Source organism: Ranitomeya variabilis, chromosome 2 (assembly GCF_051348905.1).
Source record: "Ranitomeya variabilis isolate aRanVar5 chromosome 2, aRanVar5.hap1, whole genome shotgun sequence".
NCBI classification, from domain to species: Eukaryota; Metazoa; Chordata; class Amphibia; order Anura; family Dendrobatidae; genus Ranitomeya; species Ranitomeya variabilis.
The window spans coordinates 220,227,546-220,246,123 of NC_135233.1; the positions used below are offsets into that span (position 1 = coordinate 220,227,546).

The following is an 18,578-nucleotide window of genomic DNA, read 5'->3' on the forward strand; positions in this document are numbered from 1 at the left end:
GCTTTCTATATTCAGTATGATTTCCTCCTCCTACAGCTTCCATATATACAGAATAATGGCCGCTACAGCTTGCTATATTCAGTATGATTTCCCCTAAGTCCTTATATGTATTATGATGTCCCCCACAGCTACCTACAGTTGTGCTTTACAGTTGCTTTCTTGGCCTTTTGTCAGAAAATATGAATGATAACACTAAAACTGTTTCTCCTCTCATGTTTAGTGATTGGGTGAAGCCATTTATTGTCAAACTACTGTGTTTTCTCTCTTTTTTTTCTCTGTGTCTCACTTTTCTAACAAGTATTGCAACATAAATTATTGAATCAATCCAAAAGGAAAAGACACCCATCCTGTAGACATACACTTATTAAAAATGCAACTTGAGACAAGAAAAGATTGGAATAATATTTAATTTTCAAATGAGAATTGTTGAAGAACACATAGCAGTATTGATAGATTCCAATATTTGTATAAGGGTGTTCACTCTTTATTTTCTTTCTGTAAAGAAAAAAAAGTTACAAAAACTCTAATTACAGCATTGTTGCCATTCTGACTGAGGATACTTGTCCAGTGTTTTTCTGCTGTGCTCCTACACTCCCAAACTTTTGGTTTGGTAGGTTAGTTGTCTCTAGTGTTTGCCTCTCTGAGATAGCTAAGTACAGTGGGGCAAAAAAGTATTTAGTCAGTCAGCAATAGTGCAAGTTCCACCACTTAAAAAGATGAGAGGCGTCTGTAATTTACATCATAGGTAGACCTCAACTATGGGAGACAAACTGAGAAAAAAAAATCCAGAAAATCACATTGTCTGTTTTTTTTGTCATTTTATTTGCATTTTATGGTGGAAAATAAGTATTTGGTCAGAAACAAAATTTCATCTCAATACTTTGTAATCTATCCTTTGTTGGCAATGACAGAGGTCAAACGTTTTCTGTAAGTCTTCACAAGGTTGCCACACACTGTTGTTGGTATGTTGGCCCATTCCTCCATGCAGATCTCCTCTAGAGCAGTGATGTTTTTGGCTTTTCGCTTGGCAACACGGACTTTCAACTCCCTCCAAAGGTTTTCTATAGGGTTGAGATCTGGAGACTGGCTAGGCCACTCCAGGACCTTGAAATGCTTCTTACGAAGCCACTCCTTCGTTGCCCTGGCGGTGTGCTTTGGATCATTGTCATGTTGAAAGACCCAGCCACGTTTCATCTTCAATGCCCTTGCTGATGGAAGGAGGTTTGCACTCAAAATCTCACGAAACATGGCCCCATTCATTCTTTCATGTACCCGGATCAGTCGTCCTGGCCCCTTTGCAGAGAAACAGCCCCAAAGCATGATGTTTCCACCACCATGCTTTACAGTAGGTATGGTGTTTGATGGATGCAACTCAGTATTCTTTTTCCTCCAAACACGACAAGTTGTGTTTCTACCAAACAGTTCCAGTTTGGTTTCATCAGACCATAGGACATTCTCCCCAAACTCCTCTGGATCATCCAAATGCTCTCTAGCAAACTTCAGACGGGCCCGGACATGTACTGGCTTAAGCAGTGGGACACGTCTGGCACTGCAGGATCTGAGTCCATGGTGGCGTAGTGTGTTACTTATGGTAGGCCTTGTTACATTGGTCCCAGCTCTCTGCAGTTCATTCACTAGGTCCCCCTGCGTGGTTCTGGGATTTTTGCTCACCGTTCTTGTGATCATTCTGACCCCACGGGGTGGGATTTTGCGTGGAGCCCCAGATTGAGGGAGATTATCAGTGGTCTTGTATGTCTTCCATTTTCTAATTATTGCTCCCACTGTTGATTTCTTCACTCCAAGCTGGTTGGCTATTGCAAATTCAGTCTTCCCAGCCTGGTGCAGGGCTACAATTTTGTTTCTGGTGTCCTTTGACAGCTCTTTGGTCTTCACCATAGTGGAGTTTGGAGTCAGACTGTTTGAGGGTGTGCACAGGTGTCTTTTTATACTGATAACAAGTTTAAACAGGTGCCATTACTACAGGTAATGAGTGGAGGAAAGAGGAGACTCTTAAAGAAGAAGTTACAGGTCTGTGAGAGCCAGAAATCTTGATTGTTTGTTTCTGACCAAATACTTATTTTCCACCATAATATGCAAATAAAATGATAAAAAAACAGACAATGTGATTTTCTGGATTTTTTTTTCTCAGTTTGTCTCCCATAGTTGAGGTCTACCTATGATGTAAATTACAGACGCCTTTCATCTTTTTAAGTGGTGGAACTTGCACTATTGCTGACTGACTAAATACTTTTTTGCCCCACTGTATATTGTTAGCACCCCCATGGAGAGTAGAATCAATCTGAAAGATGCTATCAATACAAACAAAATATACAATGTAGATGCACATGGCAAATAAAACGATGTTGTCATTGTGTTACCTTCCCACCAACATCACGGCTCTTGGCCCTCAGCTTATTCACTTGGGACTCGGCAATGTCAGCTCTTTCTTCCGCCTCTTCAAGCTCATGTTGAGCCTTCATAAAGCGACTCAGAAGGGCATTTGCTTGTTCTTCCTGAACAAACATTGAGAATAAGTAGTTATAATGACCCTAAAGGTACCGTTACACTAAACGACTTACCAACGATCACGACCAGCGATGCGATCGTTGGTAAGTCGTTGTGTGTTCGCTGGGGAGCTGTCACACAGACAGCTCTCTCCAGTGACCAACGATCAGGGGAACGACTTCGGCATCGTTTAAACTGTTTTCAACGATGCCGAAGTCCCCCTGCAGCACCCGGGTAACCAGGGTAAACATCGGGTTGCTAAGCGCAGGGCCGCGCTTAGTAACCCGATATTTACCCTGGTTACCATTGTAAAAGTAAAAAAAACCCACTACATACTCACCTTCTGATGTCTGTCACGTCCCCTGCCGGCGGCTTCCCTCCACTGAATGTGTCAGCGCCGGCCGGCCGTAAAGCAGAGCACAGCGGTGACGTCACCGCTGTGCTCTGCTTTACGGCCGGCCGGCGCTGACACATTCAGTGCAGGGAGGCCGCAGGCGGGGGACGTGACAGACATCAGAAGGTGAGTATGTAGTGTTTTTTTTTTACTTTTACAATGGTAACCAGGGTAAATATCGGGTTACTAAGCGTGGCCCTGCGCTTAGTAACGCGATATTTACCCTGGTTACAAGTGAACACATCGCTGGATCGGTGTCACACACACCGATCCAGCGATGACAGCGGGTGATCAAGCGACAAAATAAAGTTCTGGACTTCTAGCTCCGACCAGCGATATCACAGCGGGATCCAGATCGCTGCTGCGTGTCAAACTCAACGAGATCGCTATCCAGGACGCTGCAACGTCACGGATCGTCGTCGTTCTCGCTGCAAAGTCGCTTAGTGTGAAGGTACCTTTAGGCTTTGTCCACAAGTTGCAATAAATGCCAAATCCTCAACAAAATCTTCATGTGTTATTTATGCAAATAGTCTCCAGACAGGAAGTGGACTAGAACTCTAGTGCCACCTTTAGGAAGCAGTGATCCTAGAAGTCAATGTCGACCCTTTAACGAGCCTTATTACATGACTTATGATAAAAGCCAAAACCAGTGTATCAATTTGCAGACACTGTGTTTTGAGGTACCGCCCCTCGTCAGTGCAAAGTGTGAGATATGTTATTTACACATTTCACCCTGATCCATTACAAAGAATTTTATTGGGCAAAAATCTGCACCAACATGAGCATGATATGGTTTGAATATCTGCCGTAATTGTGTGGTACTGTAAACAGCTGTTTATTTGTGGTGTGTATGCAGGATATTCTTAACATATGAACATGGTCTTAAGAAGTAAAATTTTGCCATTATGGAGATAAATCCCTAGACAGTAATATAAGCTACATGCAAACCAGCAGTTTTATGAATAAAGATAATGAGCATGAGCATGAACTAGTCATACATTAGGGGCAGTGTGGAACTGCTGAATTTCTTTAAAAATTGTAGAATGGGGATAATTTGTTTTTCACTGGAGAGATGACTGCTGGGAACGCCAGCAAAACTAAGATTGGAGGTCTGGAACTCTAAAAATTGGGCTGTACATTATCGTCTTTAATAAAGATGCACATGCTCAACATCCAGTCCATTCATTGTCTATAGGACTGCCAGAGAAAACAAGCAATTCATCTTTTTCTGGCTGTCCCATTGACGATGAAGGTGAATATGGGCACCTTGCTCCATTCAAGACAACGATGCAGAGCGCCAGTCTTGGGGTTCTAAAACCATCGGATTGCTGGGGATAACTTTGTTGTTTGGGGAAAAACTGTAATGTGGAGATCAAGATACAGCTCTGGCAAAAATTAAGAGACCACCACATAAAAACCCTGTCATGGGCAGCCCAATCTCCAGACCTGAAGCCCATTGAAAACCTCTGGAATGTAATGAAGAGGATGATGGATAGTCATAAGCCATCAAACAAAGAAGTACTGCTTACATTTTAGCACCAGAAGCAGTGTGAAAGACTGGTGGAAAGCATGCCAAGACGCATGAATGCTGTAATTAAAAATCATCGTTATTCCACAAAATATTGATTTCTGAACTCCTCCTGAGTTAAATCATTAGTATTGTTGTTTCTAAATGATTATGATTATTATTTGAGGTCTGAAAGCAATGGGTTTTTTTTTAATTTTGACCATTTCTCCTTTTCAGAAAAAGTATACAAAATGTATTGCTTGGAAATTCGGAGACATGTTGTCAGAAGTTTATAGAATAAATTAACAATTTAAATTGTACTAAAAAATATACTTATAAAGAGTAAAATAAGACAAACTGAACATTTTGCAGTGGTCTCTTAATTTTTGCCAGAGCTGTCTGTAGAAGAGGCCTAGCCCAAAGTTCTGAAATCAAAGCTGAACAAAAAATACTTTTGCATAAGCTAATGACTAGAGTATTGTTTTTCCTTCTCTTTCCAGTCACATTCATTCAACCTTCATTTACAAGGACTAATATATTTACAAGGATTTTAACTTACAGATTCTTCAACCTGTTTCTTATAGGCTTTAACTTTTAACTGTAGCTTGTCGACCAAATCTTGTAGTCTCAGATTATTCTTTCTGTCTTCTTCAGTCTAGGTGAATAATAGTAATGCATAAAAGTAATATTCAGATAGATTAATAGGTTAGTTAATTAGCGTGGACCAAATACTTGAGACATCTGAATAAAAAGGGTATCTCATTGCTTTTAGAGCAATTTATAGGGACTCGGTGTCCAGGCTGTTCATAAATAATGTCTTATCGTTACCCTTTGAGATTCAGCGTGGTACATGTCAGGGTTGCCCACTGTCTCCCCTGTTATTCAATTTAGCGCTTGATCCACTCCGAAGAACCCTCCAAGATCTGACGGTGTTTGAGGGCATACAGGTTGGGATCACCTCAGTTAAAATCTCAGCTTTTGCTGATGACATTCTTTTGTTTATCGTCAATCCTGTCCAAGCAGTTCCAGCTATTATGGAGGTCTTGGGGGAATTTGGTAAATGTTCGGGCTTCAAAATCAATTACAATAAATCTGAGGCCTTGTCACTCTTCAGATCGGGGAAGTTGTCTGATCCTATGTTTCCATTTCACTTGAGCCAGGAATCTATTATATATTTAGGCATACAACTTCCTGCAGATCCTTCAATTCTATATAGGATCAGTTATAGACCACTAATATAATCACTGATCAATCTTTTAAATTCCTGGAAACATTTCACACTATCTTTCTTAGGTCAATGCCATCTTATCAAAATGGTAGCGTTTCCTAAACTAATGTATGTTTTTCAGACCCTTCCCCTATTAATATCTCAGGCAGATCTCAAATTTTTAAATAAAGCCTTTTGGAAATGTATACGAGGCGATACAAGTAGGACACGAATAGGGCTATCAAAATTACAAGCATCAAGGGCAGAGGGTGAGATTAATTTCCCTGACATAAATAGATATAATTTGGCAGCGAATCTTAGGTACACTATAGACTGGATACGGGGGATTTCTCATTTCGTAACTTTGGAACAACAACTTTGCCCACATATCTCATTGACTGCTATGTTGCACCTAAGCACGAGGAACTCCCTGTCGAAATCCAAGAACACCCAACACTGTGGCAAACAATAATGACTTGGAGGCGGTGTAGGAAGATTTGTAAATTACCTTACAAGTTATCTCCATTTGAACCTTTTTTTGGGTAATCCTAGTTTTTTAAACGGTACTCCACGGTACTCCACCTTTGTATTATAAAACCCTTGCAGACCAAGGTTGCACTCTAGTAATTGATCTGCTGGATATTGGTTTCTCCATGCTTTCTTTTGAAGTAGCATCTCAACGCTTCCCATTATTTGTTAATAACCCCTTTCTCTTCCGTCAGGAACATAGTCTACTTCAAAAATGCTTACCGGGTGGGGTTACAGAGACTAGGGGGAACATTTTGGATGGTTTTCTTAGAAATGCAAGACTACAGGTAGCTTCTACCAGTAGCATTTATCTCACGCTGCGCAGAACTTGGTCATGGGAAGGAGAAAACATGGGACCAACAAGATGGTCAAAAGATATTTTGGGCCTATAGGCTAGTGAATTTTTGGATGCCACAGTAACACAAAGGAAATTTATATCATACAGCAGCTACACTGATATGGCACTATTGATTCTGCATAGAGCTTACATCACCCCATATGTCCAATCTAAAATGTCTCCCTCAACTTCTTATTCATGCTCTAAATACAAAATATGAAATACTGATTTATTTAATCATTTGTGGGGTTGCTCAAGAATACGGGGGGCTTTGGGGAACCATACACACGAAACTACAGGAGATGTGTGGGATCTCCTTTCCACTTATACCACAGTGGACTATTTTTAATATTTTTTATGAAAATCAGAAAACATTACCTAAATATATTAAAGCTACTTTGATGATTTGGGCCTCGGCCACTAGAAAAATCATGTTACATCATTGGTTAAGCCCAAATATACCACCACAATCTTTAATTTACACAAAAATCATGTTTCTTTTCAAAATGGACTGGCTAGATGTGCTGACTAGCAAGGAAAGAATGTCGGGAAGGTTCTTGACCACTTGGTCTTTATTTATCCCATCACTTTCCACAGAGATTAGAGATAAACTGAGATCTCATTTTGAAAACACTCAATGGTATCTTCTACAAGGAGTAAGGGTACCGTCTCACATAACGATTTACCAATGATCACGACCAGCAATACGACCTGGCCGTGATCGTTGGTAAGTCGTTGTATGGTCGCTGGGGAGCTGTCACACAGACCGCTCTCCAGCGACCAACGATGCCAAGGTTCGCTGGTAACCAGGGTAAACATCGGGTTACTAAGCGCAGGGCCGCGCTTAGTAACCCGATGTTTACCGTGGTTACCAGCGTAAAAGTGAAAAAAAAACAAACCGTACATACTCACCATCTGATGTCCGTCAGGTCCCTCGCCGTCCGCTTCCCGCTCTGACTGAGTGCCGCTGTATAGTGAGAGCAGAGCACAGTGGTGACGTCACTGCTGTGCTCTCACTTTCCGGCCGGCAGACAGTCAGAGCGGGAAGCGGACGGCAAGGGACATGACGGACATCAGATGGTGAGTATGTACGTTTTTTTTTTTTTTTACTTTTACGCTGGTAACCAGGGTAAACATCGGGTTACTAAGCGCGGCCCTGCGCTTAGTAACCCGATGTTTACCCTGGTTACCAGCGAACGCATCGCTGGATCGCTGTCACACACAACAATCCAGCGATGACAGCGGGAGATCCAGCGACGAAAGAAAGTTTCAAACGATCTGCTACGACGTACGATTCTCAGCGGAGTCCCTGATCGCAGTAGCGTGTCAGACACTGCGATATCGTAAATACATCGCTAGAACGTCACGAATCGTGCTGTCGTGGCGATGAAAATTCCACTGTGTGACGGTACCCTTAGTGGACATTCGCCAGTTCCTTAATACAATATAACAGCTGCACGCAGAGAAGGGATGGGTGGGAGTGGGGGAGGGATACTTGGCATTATGTTGATTTCTCTTTTTTGCTACTGTTATTGCAATTTGAATTGCCATGTATGGTTATTGTTATGGAAAACATCAATAAAAAGATTTTAAAACAAACAAACAAAAAACAGGGTATCTAACCTGGTAGGTCAATTCCTTCACTTTCATCTCATATTTCCGAACACCTTTGAAAGTCTCAATACCTCGTTTCTGTTCATTCTCCAACTCATTTTCCAATTCACGGACCTGTAAATACATGTGTTTAACTGGTTTCACATGTCCCACATGCACATTTCAGGTACAGACAGCAGTGTCTGAACCAACCACGGTTCTCCTGGCCCAAACTCATAAATGCCTATGATGCTGATGAGTTTGAGTCTAAAGGCGGACTGTAAATCTTAGATTTGTGAAACTGAGCTTACTCTAACCCTCACAACTATGAAATCAACATTATACCAATTGCTGTATACAATGTGTTTACCCTGGCTTCCAGTTTCTGAAGCTGCTTCTTGCCACCCTTTAGTGCCAGCTGTTCAGCTTCATCCAGACGGTGCTGTAGATCCTTCACTGTCTGATCCAGGTTCTTCTTCATTCTTTCCAGATGAGCACTTGTGTCCTGCTCCTTCTTTAACTCCTCTGCCATGAGAGCAGCCTTAAAACAAATTAATAAGAATGTATCTGTTCAATCATCAAATAGATTAATGCTTAGTAATAGAATGAAATAGGAAAGTTACATCTGTGATGGCTTTCTTAGCTTTTTCATCAGCATTTCTAGATTCCTGAACAGCCTCTTCAATTTCATTCTGGAGCTGACCAATGTCATTTTCAAGCTTCTTCTTGGTAGTAATAAGGTTGGTGTTCTAAACAAAATAGGTTGTTATCTAATATTTTTCATGATCTTGATACATTCACTGGCCATTCACACAACAAATACATTATGGATGGCTGTAGGCACTTTCAGTGATCATCAGCTGAAGATCACACCTGTGAGTGGAGAAGCTGAAGACGTTCACTGGCGTCCTGAAGTTCCTGTTCTGCTAATTTGCGTGATCTCTCTGTCTGTTCTAGAGTGGCCCTGGACTCCTCAATTTCGGTTTGTTGCAAATTGCTTCTACGTTCAATCACGGAAAGCTGTTCTTTCAAATCTTCCTGTCCTCTCAAGGTATCATCAAATAGCAGCTGACCATCCTGTCAGGAAAAAACAATGTTAAATTGCTAGATATGAGATTGGCCAAGTACAACTTTAATTGGATAGCATTTAAATTATAAAATGACCTTCAGTTGCCCTTGGACAATTTTTAGTTGCTTCTGTGCCTCTGCAGCCTGTCGATTGGCATGGCTTAGTTGGATCTCCATTTCATTCAGGTCTCCTTCCATCTTCTTCTTAAGCCTCAGAGCTTCATTCCTACTTCTTATTTCAGAATCCAATGTGCTCTGCATGGTGTCTATACCTCTTTGTCCGTTCTTCTTAAGCTGCTCAATTTCCTCATCCTTCTCTGCATTCTTTCTTTCTATTTCTGATTTCAGCTGGTTGAGCTCAAGGTGGACACGCAAGATCTTTGATTCTTCGTGTTCAAGTGAGCCCTTTGAAGATGTAATTATAAAAGTAACAGTAAGCATACATTTCAGTAGATCCACCAACTACATAATGTCTATGGGGCAAATCAAGCAATGTACAGTTAGGTCCATATATATTTGGACAAAGACAACATTTTTCTACTTTTGGTAATAGGCATTACCACAATGAATTTTAAACAAAACAATTCAGATGCAGTTGAAGTTCAGACTTTCAGCTTTCATTTGAGGGTATCCACATTAAAATTGGATGAAGGGTTTAGGAGTTTCAGCTCCTTAACCTGTGCCACCCTGTTTTTAAAGGGACCAAAAGTAATTGGACAATTGACTCCAAGGCTATTTCATGGACAGGTGTGGGCAATCCCTTCAATATGTAATTCTCAATTAAGCATATAAAAGGCCTGGAGTTGATTTGAGGCGTGGTGCTTGCATTTGAAAGGTTTTGCTGTTAAGTAAACATGTGGTCAAAGGAGCTCTCCATGCAGGTGAAAAAAGCCATCCTTAAGCTGCGAAAACAGAAAAAACCCATCCGAGAAATTGCTACATTATTAGGAGTGGCAAAATCTACAGTTTTGGTACATCCTGAGAAAGAAAGAAAGCACTGGTGAACTCATCAATGCAAAAAGACCTGGGCACCCACAGAAGACAACAGTGGTGGATGATCGCAGAATAATCTCCATGGTGAAGAGAAACCCCTTCACAACAGCCAACCAAGTGAACAACACTCTCCAGGAGGTAGGTGTATCAATATCCAAATCTACCATAAAGAGAAGACTGCATGAAAGTAAATACAGAGGGTTCACTGCACGGTGCAAGCCACTCATAAGCATCAAGAATAAAAAGGCTAGACTGGACTTTGCTAAAAAACATCTAAAAAAGCCAGCACAGTTCTGGAAGAACATTTTTTGGACAGATGAAACCAAGATCAACCTCTACCAGAATGATGGAAAGAGAAAAGTATGGCGAAGGCGTGGTACAGCTCACGGTCCAAAGCATACCACATCATCTGTAAAACACGGCGGAGGCAGTGTGATGGCTTGGGCATGCATGGCTGCCAGTGGCACTGGGTCCTTAGTGTTTATTGATGATGTGACACAGGACAGAAGCAGCCGAATGAATTCTGAGGTCTTCAGAGCCATACTGTGTGCTCAGAGCCAGCCAAATGCAGCCAAACTGATTGGTCGTCGTTTCATACTACAGATGGACAATGACCCAAAGCATAAAGCCAAAGCAACCCAGGAGTTTATTAAAGCAAAGAAGTGGAATATTCTTGAATGGCCAAGTCAGTCACTTGATCTCAACCCAATTGAGCATGCATTTCCCTTGTTAAAGACTAAACTTCAGACAGAAAGGCCCACAAACAAACAGCAACTGAAAACCACCGCAGTGAAGGCCTGGCAGACCATGAAAAAGGAGGAAACACATCATCTGGTGATGTCCATAAGTTCAAGACTTCAGGCAGTCATTGCCAACAAAGGGTTTTCAACCAAGTACTAAAAATGAACATTTCATTAAAAATTATTGAATCTGTCCAATTACTTTTGGTCCCTTTAAAAACAGGGTGGCACCTGTTAAGGAGTTGAAACTCCTAAACCCTTCATCCAATTTTAATGTGGATACTCTCAAATGAAAGCTGAAAGTCTGAACTTCAACTGCATCTGAATTGTTTTGTTTAAAATTCATTGTGGTAATGTCTATAACCAAAATTAGAAAAATGTTGTCTCTGTCCAAATATATATGGACCTAACTGTATGCCTTTTAAAGGGCTATGCAGAAAATAATATTTATCATCTACTGTATATATACAATATAGGTGATAAACGTATGATCCATGGAGATCCGACCTCTGCGATCACCATCGGTCCCAAACAAAGTCCTGCATGAATATAGCAGTTGGTGTATGTGTGACCTACACTTTATTCACTTGAGTTGAGTGGGTCTGTGCTAGTGGTAGTGTGCAATCATGATTACCACGCTTATACTGTCTTGAAGAGCGGTAATCATTGCACACTATCATGACTGATCTACTCTTTATTCCCTTGAGTGGGACTGTGGTAGTGTGCAATCATGATTACCGCTCCTGTAGACAGTACATGGAACAATTGCCAAGCTTGAGCCCTACCACCTCAGTCGCAGGGGGCATAAGTGTAATGATCCAGACCGGGTTTTGGGTCTTGTCTCTCCTTTACCCGGTCTGGTCATGTCAGTGGTTAACTTTCTCTGATTCATTCCAGTGTCAGGTCTGCTATTTCTCTGCGCTGCATCCTGCAGGCAGTGTCAGTTATATTTCCTGCCTATGGCATGTGTAGTTGGCTCTGTTAAAACCCAGATTTGTTCTGCTGCGTTTAGCTGTCTTTGCCCGTGTCTGTTCATTCCTCTCTTCCCGCCCCGACTCTATGTTTCCCTGTGTGTTTGGATTCCCGGGTACTCGACTCTGCTTTGGCTCTGACCTGATTCTGTCTCTTCCTTCTTGTACTTCTGCTATGGACCAGTACTCACCTTTTGGCGCTCCTCTGACTCTGTTTGGAATTTCCCTTGGTACTATGCTACTCTCTGGTATCTACCTGGCTTGTTTGACTATTCTGCTGCCACCTGGTGGTAGCCTCACTGCAGTTCTGATGGTCTGCTCTGAGCAGGATTTCAGCCCTCTCTCCATGCTGTTGCCATCTAGTGGAGTTTGCATTTACCTGCAGAGCTGCAGTGTGACAATAAGGCCCTTTCTTCTCATGATCGGTATATGGCCCAACAATCCCATATTTATTACCCTTCTACCCTTGTGGATAGTTGATGCGTGTTGTTTGTGGGATAAACAGGATTCTGAATTTTTACCTGTTAAATTCTCTGTAGAAGACACAGTAGAGGCTTCTAGCTTGTCCAATTGGCCAAATGTGCTTGTTAGTGAGAAATAATGGTAATAAGTGTAGCTTACATCTATGACCAGTGCAACTGTGCGTGATGAGCAGAATGAATGCAGCGATACCTGAAGATTACACACACCCTGACTAGTATCAATAGATGTAAAATCACCTGCCCGACTCACTTCACAATGCAGAAGTGAGTAGAGCAGAACTTACCCTTAACTGTTTTTTTTTCATAATTTATCTGATCATTCACCCTCATTTGAATAAAAACTGTGCAGGAGGTGTGAGTTAAATCCGCGCTGCCTTAATGATGAAGTTCCAAGGATAATAAATTTAAAAGGTGGTTTATTCAACGTGTTTCAAGGTCAGTGCGACCTCTTCTTCAGGAAATTCCACATACAACTGAAGAAGAGGTCGCACTGACCTTGAAACGCGTTGAATAAGCCACCTTTTAAATTTATTATCCTTGGAACTTCATCATTAAGGCAGCGCGGATTTAACCCACACCTCCTGCACAGTTTATATTGTCATACGGCCGTTGATCGGCTTGTGGATCTGCAGCAGCCGAAATCGCTACATGCTCTTCATTGAACAAAATCAGGTGAGCTATTCTAAGAAAGCTCTCTTGGTTATCTAAAGGATAAGACCCTATTTTGCGCTTTGTGTCTCCATTTTTTTTCCTATAGCTGCTCATTTGAATAAAGACATGGCCAGGCATGTGTGCCGCTGCTTCATTCATTTGGCAGAGATAGCCAAATAAAGCGGTTGGGCTCTCACTGATCAGAATGTTATCATTTACACTGAGGATAGGTGATAACTTTCAATGTTGGGAATAATCCTTAGCTTTAAAAGATCTTGACTGCAGAAATAAAATATAACATAGGGGAAAAATTCAAATTTTCAGACCTCAGCTTCTTCTAGAGCAGCCTGAAGATCATTCCTTTCCTGTTCAATCTGCTTTCTAGCCTTTTCTAGTTCATTTATCGATTTTGCAGTGTCGCCAATCTGCTCTGTCAGGTCTGAGATTTCCTCTGAATAAAAAAAAAGAATAGGTGTTTTGCGTAGAAAGTATACAGACAACTCTACTGACAAGTTAAAGTACCAACCAAATCACCTTTGACCGGACCTTTAAGGAGAACTGAGGCAATTTCCTCTCTTTAGGAATATAAAGCCTAAAGAGTAGACACCACAATGGAGAACATCCTTATGTAGCTGACATTTACGGTTGATTTTAAGATTGTATTACACTTTTAAAAATGTAACTAATAGAAATGCATGATTAGGTCAGTAGTTTTGGTCTTTAAGACATAGACATACGTTGTAAGTTCTTGTTTTCACGTCTCAAGGTCTCAGTTTGTTCCAATGTTTCTTCGTAAGAATTCTTCATCTTAAAGATCTCAGTGCTCAAGGAGCGAGCCTCTTTCTGAGAAGCTTCCAATTCAGCCTGACTCTCTTCATACTTCTGTTTCCACTCTACAAGAACCTATAAATGGACAGATCATATAACTTTAAAGTTTCTGATACCACTTGTTCATGACAAAAGCTGTGGCTCCTATTGTGAACTAGCTTAAGGTGACCTAAACAATGGAACAGATGGGGCCTCTACAGAAGCCAGTAAAAGCAAAGGGTCAATATCACATAACACGTGGCTCTATCTGGAAACCGGGGGAGTTTTAAGAAATGTATGTAAATTAAAAAGGGCTTTCTTTTTGCTCGTCTAGATGATTGAGGATAAAATGTTTGATTCCGGAAATCCAGCTAAATGTACACCATTTTAAAGACTTTTTGATTGCTGTTATTCAGTAGAAACCTGTTACTTGAAAACATGCTATTATCCTGCAGATATGGTGTTAATCTTCAGGTTAACCTGAACCTCGCTTGGCACCCACACTTAGAACCGCACTGCCGGGATGAAATTAACTTTATTCCCCCACAGCAGCATTCAGGGTTCAGTCACAGGGGTGTCGCCAGCGGGGTTTCAGTCACTGCTCTGTGTGTAGTGAGTGGTGGCTGTAATCGTGCCCCCATCACTGACTTACAGAGGGCTCATCATTAGGGTCAACTATAAGTCAGTGCAGGGGGCACAGTTACAGTCGCCGATCTCTATACATAGAGCAGTGACTGAATTCGCGGCAGCACCGCCCCTGAGACTGAACGCCGAGCACTGCAGGGGAAAATAAAGTTAATTTCCTCCCTGCAGCAGGGCTCTAAGTGCGGGCACTGGGTTGGTTGGGCTACTAGCCTGCACATTAAAGAGAACCTGTCAGGAGGATTGTGCTCGGTAAACTATAGACACTATCAGGTTGGCGCCGTCATACTGATTAAATTGTTACGTGGGTGATGAAATCCGTCTTGTGGTTGCTGTTTAATCTTTATTTGCAGTTTTCAGTTAAAGAGATTCTCATGCTTTGGGGTGGGCCTGTGGAGGGGCTGTGGGCGGGGCTTTATGTAGCGCTCTGCTTACATATGCATCTGTTTGGCTTATGACAGGTCTCTGATCCCTCAGTGACCTGCCCCCTATTTTACATACTGTATATAATGTTTTGAAAAACAAAAAAATATATATATATTCACATTCAGCAGGCAGGCAATCCGATAGATGCTACTGTGCAGGCACCACCAACACCATTTTGCTAGAGGAAAAAAAAAATTGTCTCCGCCAAGATAGCATTTATTGGCTCTATTGGATATTTTGAGAGAGAATTTTTTTTCTGAATAAACTTATATCAGCAAATAAAATAATTAAATGCACATTATAGACAAGATCATGCTGCAGCACAGGTGCCGCCTGCTGAATGTTTTTTTTTCCAAAACATATTGTATTCAGTTTGTAAAATAGGGGGCAGGTCACAGTGACCTGTCAGAAGCAATACAGTTGAATATGTAAGAAGAGCACTACATAAAGCCCCAACCGCAGGCCGCCCCGGAGCACGAGCATATCATTTACTGAAAACTGCAAATAAAGAATAAACAACAACCACAAGATGGATTATCAGTTATCACTTTACTCAGTATAGTGGTGCCAACCTGACACTGTCTGTAGGTTACTCAGCACAATCCTGCTGACAGGTTCCCTTTAACACTATATCTGCAGGTTAATAGTGTTTTTTCACGTGACAGGTTCCCTTTAAACTAAAATCTGTCCCAGTGAGTTGATGCACACTGGCATTTATTGTACATTTACAAAGACCGACCAGCAGCATGGTACGACTGCCGATCCGCGATAGTTTCATAGCCTGTTTAGACAAGCAGGCCAAAGTAAATGATACACACTGAGCGATCTATGATAGATCTGTTAGTGCACATAGGCTGCCATGGTTCTCGGCAGTGTTAATCCTGTTTATGCAGCACCATGCATTGCTTAGAATGGTAATCTTTTGCTCTTCAAAAACTTTACCCAATGAGCTCGTATTTTACTCGTTCATCAGGTGATGCTCACCTGTTTGCACCACTAGATAATCGTGAAACAAACCTTTTTAAGAACAATCATTCATGATTATCTTTCAGTGTAAATGCAGCTTCAGGCTTGTTACAGTACTGTATAGTTTAATTAAAAATCTACCTTATCAAAGTTTCTCTGTTTCTTATCCAGAGCCACTGATGTACTGTTTGCTCTCTCCATATCAACCATTAGATCTTCCACCTCTGCATGCAGCCTTTGTTTGGTTTTCTCCAATGAAGCACATTTAGAGTTTACAACTTCTACCTGCTCTTCAGCTTCTTGCAAGCGCTGAGCCAACTTCTTTCTATAAAAGTGTTAAGATAATTATTAGCATATTTGTTTAACATATTTAGCATTTTGTACTTGTCAGTATTAAATTAGTTACTTGGCCTCTTCCAGCTCCTCCGTGCGTTGAATGGCATCAGTTTCATATTTGGTCCTCCACTGAGCAACTTCACCGTTAGCTTTGGACAAAGTACGACAGAGTTCAGCTTTAGCTTCCTGCTCCTCCTCATATTGTTCACGGAGCAAGTCATTGTCATGACGGGCAGACTGAAGAGCATGGGCTAGGGCATTTTTGGCCTAAAATAAACAAAATGTTATAAACATTTATGGAGATTTGCACTTAGAAATGATCAACACTCATGTATTACTTTTGATTCTTCTTCAAGTTGTCTCTTGAGTTCCTCCACCTGCTGGGTGAATCCCTGCTTTCCTCTGGAGAGCAGAGATATTAGAGATTCTTTTTCCTCAAGTTGATGAGAAAGCTCACCTAAAATACATATACAAGTGAACATTTAAAAATACAAAAAGTTGGGTACTTAATTTTAAAAATAGCAAATTTTAAGTAATTGTAGAAAATACAGTAGTAATCTACTATTTTGCTGACAATAATGTCTATTCCACCTAAATGAACCTGTTTGATAATAATCAAGAATTTTTCAAGACTGTTAACTTTTAGACTACAGTCAAATAAAAAATACAAGATTTTTCAGAATTGTCCACTTACAAACAAACTTTTAGATATTTTTAAAATATAAAGCTATACAACATACTTGCTTGTTATAACAAAGGTGCTTAGATCTCAAGATACCAGCACCATTTCCAGCTTGGGTTTGACATAGGGGAAAACTTCCTTTACCAATGGGTTTCAATTGTGTGGTCCTTCTTAGCCACAATAAATCTACAGAGAAGAGGGCTAGATTGGCTATTAAGCAGGTCCAGCTAGCAACTTAAAGATTCACTCAACAAAACATTATTATTCCATAAACCTATCTAAGTATGTATGTAGTGAAGTAGGTGCATTAAAATAATTAATGATCGCAGTCTCAACAGATCATACATGGGGTTTATGTGTGAACCAGAAGTCATTTGTACAATATAAGCCTATTGAGCACCAGAACTATGGTCTATAGCAGTGGTAGTAAACCTATGGCAATTTTTTCAGAGGGGTCCGCTGAGCCCTCCCTGTGGGCACGTGCGCCATCACCTCAGCACTAGTGCAGTTCTGCATCAGTGGACAGCGCCCATGAGGGTGAGGAGCCCAGCAATGCTAGCCCCTACTTCAGCTGGATGTTCATCTTTGGACACATCCAGCTGAAATGTATTGCAACGCATGAACTTACCGGGTCCGTGCGCCGCAATACACGCTGCTAGCCAATCAGAGTCAAACAGCTAACATCAGCATACACGTGACTGTGTGCGTGGCAGTGACTTTATGTGCCCCAGTCGCACTTTATGTGCCCCAGTCGCTTGGACGCTGAAGTCAGTTGCCGGCATCAGAAGGGGAGGGGGAGAAAGAAAGGGAGTAGTAGGGTTTGTGTTTTTTTTTTTTTTTCTATGCGGTGTGAGCAGGATGGTGGATGTATGCAAGGATGGGGCATATATACCAGGATGAAAGGCATATACCAGGATGGGGGGCATATACATGGATGGCAGGACACATACAACTAAGGGGGGTATACATGAATTGAGGGATATACATATACATGGATGGCGGAACATATACATGGATGAGGGCATATACATTGGGGGAACATGTACATGGATGAGGGCATATGCATGGATTGGGGAGCATATACAAGGATGCGGGATATATATCAGGACGGGGGAGCATATACCAGGATGTGTGGCATATGCCAGGATGGGGGGAGCATATACCAGGATAGGAAGCATATTCTGCAGTCTGGTACCCCAGCTCCTGTCTGTGGCTGCTCTCTGTTGCCTCTGCCTGTTCTGCTTCTCTGCTTCCCCCGCCTGCGTCCTGCTGCTCCCGCATGCTCTCTGTACTAATTGTTTTTTCTAAACTGAAACCTCAGTACTCAGGTTAAATTGCATTGATGGCAGTTTGCGATAAACAGATGGGTTTTGGGTTCCAGTTTGGGCACTCAGTCTCTAAAAGATTTGCCATTAATGCTCTATACCCTTACATTTTGTTAAACTGACTTCTGGTTCACACATATACAGGTGCTTATCACAAAAATTAGAATGTCATCAAAAATTTAATTTATTTCAGTTCTTCAATACAAAAAGTGAAACTCATATTATAGAGAGTAATTACAAACAGAGTGATCTATTTCAAGCGTTTATTTTTGTTAATGTTGATGATTATAGCTTACAGCCAATGAAAACGCAAAAGTCATCATCTCCGTAAATTAGAATGATTAACAAAAACACCTGCAAAGGCTTCCTAAGCATTTTAAAAGGTCGCTTAGTCTGTTTCAGTAGGCTCCACAATCAT

The 18,578-nt window shown here is 41.4% G+C and overlaps 1 protein-coding gene across 1 annotated transcript in view; it reads right to left on the reverse strand.

Moving 5' to 3' along the window:
* Positions 1–395: 395 nt before the first annotated feature.
* Positions 396–18,578, reverse strand: part of LOC143804980 (myosin-4-like) — a 71,329-nt gene continuing 53,146 nt past the window's right edge. Inside the window, exons 28-40 of the mRNA XM_077283663.1 lie at positions 16,492–16,610; positions 16,224–16,420; positions 15,959–16,142; positions 13,714–13,879; positions 13,303–13,427; positions 9,236–9,544; positions 8,945–9,148; positions 8,695–8,820; positions 8,442–8,612; positions 8,102–8,206; positions 4,966–5,061; positions 2,379–2,513; positions 396–495 (exon numbers count right to left, since the gene is read on the reverse strand). Coding sequence (XP_077139778.1) covers positions 478–495; positions 2,379–2,513; positions 4,966–5,061; positions 8,102–8,206; positions 8,442–8,612; positions 8,695–8,820; positions 8,945–9,148; positions 9,236–9,544; positions 13,303–13,427; positions 13,714–13,879; positions 15,959–16,142; positions 16,224–16,420; positions 16,492–16,610 — 1,955 coding nt within the window. The 3' untranslated portion in view covers positions 396–477. The remainder of the gene's footprint in view (positions 496–2,378; positions 2,514–4,965; positions 5,062–8,101; positions 8,207–8,441; positions 8,613–8,694; positions 8,821–8,944; positions 9,149–9,235; positions 9,545–13,302; positions 13,428–13,713; positions 13,880–15,958; positions 16,143–16,223; positions 16,421–16,491; positions 16,611–18,578) is intronic.